The 5300-nt window shown below is 36.3% G+C and overlaps 1 protein-coding gene across 1 annotated transcript in view; it reads right to left on the bottom strand.

Moving 5' to 3' along the window:
* Positions 1-4868, bottom strand: part of LOC101298377 (glutamate receptor 1.4-like) — a 6911-nt gene extending 2043 nt beyond the window's left edge. Inside the window, exons 1-5 of the mRNA XM_004308606.1 lie at positions 4589-4868; positions 2757-4051; positions 1954-2257; positions 696-1048; positions 438-570 (exon numbers count right to left, since the gene is read on the bottom strand). Coding sequence (XP_004308654.1) covers positions 438-570; positions 696-1048; positions 1954-2257; positions 2757-4051; positions 4589-4868 — 2365 coding nt within the window. The remainder of the gene's footprint in view (positions 1-437; positions 571-695; positions 1049-1953; positions 2258-2756; positions 4052-4588) is intronic.
* Between the last annotated feature and the right edge of the window lie 432 nt (positions 4869-5300).

The following is a 5300-nucleotide window of genomic DNA, read 5'->3' as shown; positions in this document are numbered from 1 at the left end:
AAAAAAAAAAAAAAAAAACAACAGCTTTCCACAGTTTCCAGCCAGCCAAGTATAAAAATGTTTTATAGTGAAATGCGAAATGACAAGTCCCAAGATCATCAAATCTTTGAGAAGTAATCATGAATGCAGTATACAAGTATATGTAACATTGGGAAATTTGTACTTCACTGCCTAAAACCAGCTGCTTGACGTCCCATAAAATCAGTTATAGAACTACTATCTGTGTACTTGTGTGTTCATCTGCATGGGACACTTTGTTAAATAGTGATTTCTTATACGTTGCATCAGCTGTCCTCTACTAAGGGATGTAACTGTGCATATCTTCACGACATGCCATTTATCTTTAAGGGAAAAAATGAAGAATAATAATAGAGCAGCAGCTGAAGACACCCCAGTAACAAGGAATAAACCTCGAAAGCTGCTGAGGTTAAGAGTACCGGGATTAGAACTAATCTCTGCGTCTGAGATCTGAAACCAAGCCTTTTCCATCTCTAATAGCTTTCCTTCTTCTCTTAAAATTTCAATTTGCCTCGACATGTCACGGCCCAATTTTGAACCTTTTGGAAAAACCTGAAAGCAAAACAAGATAAACAAGAATTAAAAGATTTTGATTTGATTACTACATGAAAATTGTTGCATAACAGACAAGTATCTGAAAGTATGAAAAACTAAACAATGCTTTTAGGGTGACTCACAAAGCCAAAACCATTGGTAGTTAACTTGGGTTTAATCATGGAGTAATCAGCAGAATACTTTGATAGGAAGATTTTGAGGTATGGAATTTCTTCAATGATAGCAGACACACCACCATGCTTACTTCCTCTTGATAATCCATCAGCAAATTCTTCAACTGTATGATACCGTTTATACTGTGGTCTTTCAAAATCCGTAAGGTCAGCTATATAGTTACCTCTTGATGAGTTTAAGTTTATCTGTTTAACTGTCATCAATGATGCTAAAGTTGCAGTATAGCTGGAAGACAGTATAAACACTACAAAAACCCAGATGATCGTGACAAACTTTGCCAAGTTGGTTGACAACTTTTCCCCTGCAACATTAGACAAATTGAGTTTCTATAGTGTGGGAGGGGGTTCTAATGAGGACCTTGTTGTTGAGGACTAGTTGAGGACTTTCCCTTTAATGGTTTATTACACACACTTTTTAATTACATTTTTTCATCTTAATCGTTCAGTTTATAGGTCTATATAAGTAGATCACTTCTACAAATTTTCAGTCAAATTGGTGTTCATTAAGGAATTGAACTAGATTGAATCAATGAACGATCTAAATATGTCAAACAAGAGCCGTTCAAGTTTATATTTGGTATATCACATTTATGAATGCCTTAACGATTTTCAATTTGGATGAAAATTTGTAAGGATGATCTACTCATATATATTACAAATTAGATAGTCGAGATGTGAATATGTGATCGAAAAGGGGGTGAAATGAGAAAGTCCTGAACTAGTCTTCAACAAGAAGGTCCTAATGTACGATTTCTAAGCATGGCTATTCGGCTACAACTACAACCAATAGCATATTATAAACTTTTATATCACAATAATTGAAGTCTGCACATTCGTTTATCGTCATATACAGTATTGAGTTATGAACATAAGAAATCAGTTTGATGAATATTGCAATGGAAAACTGGAAATAAGAAAGAAAAAAAAAATGTCACTTCTCATTTGTTTCCTAATGAATCAGAAACTAATAAGATGGATTTGTCACAAAGAGGTACTTTGTTCAAAAGTCATGCTTCTAAATTTTATTAAAACAAAGTCATGTATCTTCTGAAGGCTTTATTTCTTATTCAAAATCTTTCGCAGATGGTGACAGCTTACAACAACTAGAAATCAAATTAGGAACAATGTACCTAAACATTTAGTTGAGCACCTGGACAGTAAGTAACTGGCAGAACTAGAAGAAGTCAAATAGAGCTAGAGCACTTACTATGAGAAAACACAAGGGTTGAAAAGGAGAACCAGAATATTGTTCCAAGTTGCTGTGATGTTGATCCCTGGAATTCTTGGTTCACAGGACGCTCAATTAACCACACAACGAAACCCGTGAGGATAAAAAAACCAGCAGTTGCTATCCAAAGATTTCCTGACAGAGGTTCCAGGAAAACCCACATGTTTTCCTTTTCATTTGGTACTAATATTCCCAACCCCACGTCAGTAAATGGTACTGTAAAATCAACATACAAAGACCTATTTGATGTGATCGTCGTATCTCCAGCAACAGCATCATATGTCTGGATTATATACATCCCATTTGTGGTAAGTTAAAGCACAAATCAAGTAAGAACTTAATGAAAAGTAACTAGAACTATGAGTTAACGAGGATATAAATTAATTTAGACTTCAAGAAGCATAAAAATTCAGTGTTAACTTGAAAATTTGGTTCTAATAGTTCTGAATAAAGTATGGTAACCAGAATGTTTCTTTTCATGGAAAAATGAAACACACACCAACCAGAATCTTAATAAGCTCCTGTATTATATAAAGATCCTAGCATCAATAATGCAATAACCATTGCTATCTCTTCATTTGGAACCATTTTTTTTTTTTAATTTAGCTTTTCTCTCATGCATGGTTAGAGGCATAATTCAACTACTATGACAGAAACACATGAATCTAGACAACTGGAATACTGATATTGCCAACGGTACGCTGTCCCCAGACAGTTATCCTAGATTGCAAACAATTAGTCCACAGATATGAAAAACTTAGTGATTTTAAATAAAAGCATACCTTTAGATAAACGTTGTAAACAAGATCATTGTAACTCCCAGCTGACTGTCCATTGGCATTAACGAATGGAATAAACTCATAATGTACTTTATATGGCAATCCTCTAATTGCAGTTTCGAATACGTCTATACAAAATCCCGTGACATGAGTTCTATTGGTTTGTTCATCATGCTCCACACGCACAAGTTCCTTGAACCCTTTTTTTACTGGAACCCCAACTCTTAGTTTAATTCCACTCAGTCGCCTCTTGGAATGTTTCATGATGGTTGATGATCCTCCCGGCCATATGATTGTTTCCAGATGGTTAGTTGGAAGTGCATTTCTCTTGTTACTGAGTGGAGGTGACTCTTGTGTGATTTTTCCTTGTTCATCGGGCCAAAATCCAACTCTTCTCATCCCACTTCCCATTATGTTCACTATCTCAAATCCACTTGATTCCAAGTTCCCATTTGGATATCGAACTTCACCACTTAAACCTTTCAATCTAGTTTGCAAAATCTCTCCAAGAAGCACAACTCCATGCTTGGAGGATCCAGTAGTAGAACTTTTGATTCTTGTCCTCTCAACTGCATCTGCTAGAGCCCAAGTTGCATCATATGCCCAGATTCCATCTGCACTCAACTCCCTAACTAGTTCCATATCAGGCTCCTCACTGTAAAACTTTCTCCTGATTCTGGAAGTAAATTTGTTGAGGTTGGTTGAAGCTGGAATATAAGACTTGAAACCCACCACTCCTTGCATAGAATCAATGACAGATATATCCATCGATTGCAAGAAATTCATACCAGCTGATGTCGTAATCCAGGCATACCATTCTCTCATCATTCCTAACTTTTTTGCATTTAAGAATAATCGAGGCATGAGCACATGGGACATATGCACCACAATTACCCTAGTCTTCAATGTCATGAGCTTCTGGAGCTCCTCAAGGATTTGTTGATTTGTTGACGAGGCAGATATGGAACTCTTATAGGAAACATAGATATTTTTCTCCTGAAAGGAACTAGTAAAAGATGAAATGATGTTGCATGCATATTTTGTGCTCTCATATAAAATGATAACATCCTTCCATTTGTACATTTCAATAAGGGAAGCAATTCCCATAACCTGAGAAGTTTCATCCTGTGTGATCTCAATGAAGAAGGGATATCTATGAGTCAGAGGAGGAGATAGAATAGGTTGAGACAGAGACAATACTGGGACTTCAACTCCCAATTCTTCCAATAGGTCTGCTTGCATTCTTGGTTCTGCACTAATTATTGCTTCCACTTTGATGTTATCCAACAGACTAAGAGCTGCATTGGGTAGCAAGGGGAGGGTAAAATGACTAGGAATTTGTTAGAGCTAACAATTGATTCTATACACACATAATAAAATGAAAAAACAAGTACAAAGACTGCAACTATATACTCATAATTATTCAAGGATAATAATATACAATATGAGCTGTTTTCCCATTTCCCTTGCTTTTGGAAACCATTTGGAACTATCGTACAAGGTTTTTGGTGGTTTAATTACAAGAAAACAATGAGAAAGTGGCGATAGATATGAAGGAACTTAGAATACATCCATAAACAGATATATGTCATAATGGTTCACTGAAATCATAACTTGCAAATAATAGAAATTTTCATTTGAGCTTCTTCTTCTCCCTGTGTTTTACCTTTACCTTGTTAACTAAAAGACTGAAAACTACTATCAAAAGTTTAAGAAAATAGGCATAAATACAAGAAATTTCATGACAACCAGTTAACCACACACCAATATAAGTCTAAAAAGGGTTGTTGAAGGAAATGCATTTAGAGCCCCAGTCTTAATCAAGAATGGCTTACCAGCTGATAGAGAATGTAGAGCTTTTCCATGTGAATCGCTACTGTGGAGAACAACTCTTGTGCTGTAGTCGTTGTGCAGATTGTAGAAATCAGACAGTGCCATTGAAATGCAGCTGAGAAGAAGTTTTGCTTCCCTTGATCCCATTTCAAGAATCACACCAACGTCAACCTTGTCCACAACACTAGGACTGTTGTAATGCTCTTTTTTATCAACTTCAGAACACAAGAGAACCGGGAAGCAAAATAATATGCAGAGTGAAATTCCAAATATTTGAGCCATATTACCTGCTGAAAAACTAACCTATATCGTTATTGAGCAGTTTAGCATGAACCTACTCGGCAAACTATGTGTTGTGTGTACGTGGTTATAGCCTAGAATTGTGTATGCTAGCTAGTTTCAGACTTTGAACAGATGCTATATACAAAGAGACAAAGGCAAGAAAGTCCTGTGAGAACACTCAAGGAAGCAACTGTACTGTCTGAATGTTGGGTTTAGCAGAAGTGCAGTAGGCTAGAGGCTGGTTTTGAGAAGGAAATTTGCAGCTTTAGATTTTCTAAAATAGGGAGGATTACAATGGAAGATAAGCAGAGCTGCTGCTCCTGCCAACTATGCTTAGTACATCACAAAGCTGCAGACAAACATTTAAACCGGAGTGGATTCGATCTACGCACCAAGGTGGACTTGCACCATTAGTGTATAAATCCTGAAATT

Source organism: Fragaria vesca, linkage group LG7 (genome assembly GCF_000184155.1).
Source record: "Fragaria vesca subsp. vesca linkage group LG7, FraVesHawaii_1.0, whole genome shotgun sequence".
In the NCBI taxonomy this organism is placed as follows: domain Eukaryota; kingdom Viridiplantae; phylum Streptophyta; class Magnoliopsida; order Rosales; family Rosaceae; genus Fragaria; species Fragaria vesca.
This window is presented reverse-complemented; position numbering and strand designations above follow the sequence as displayed.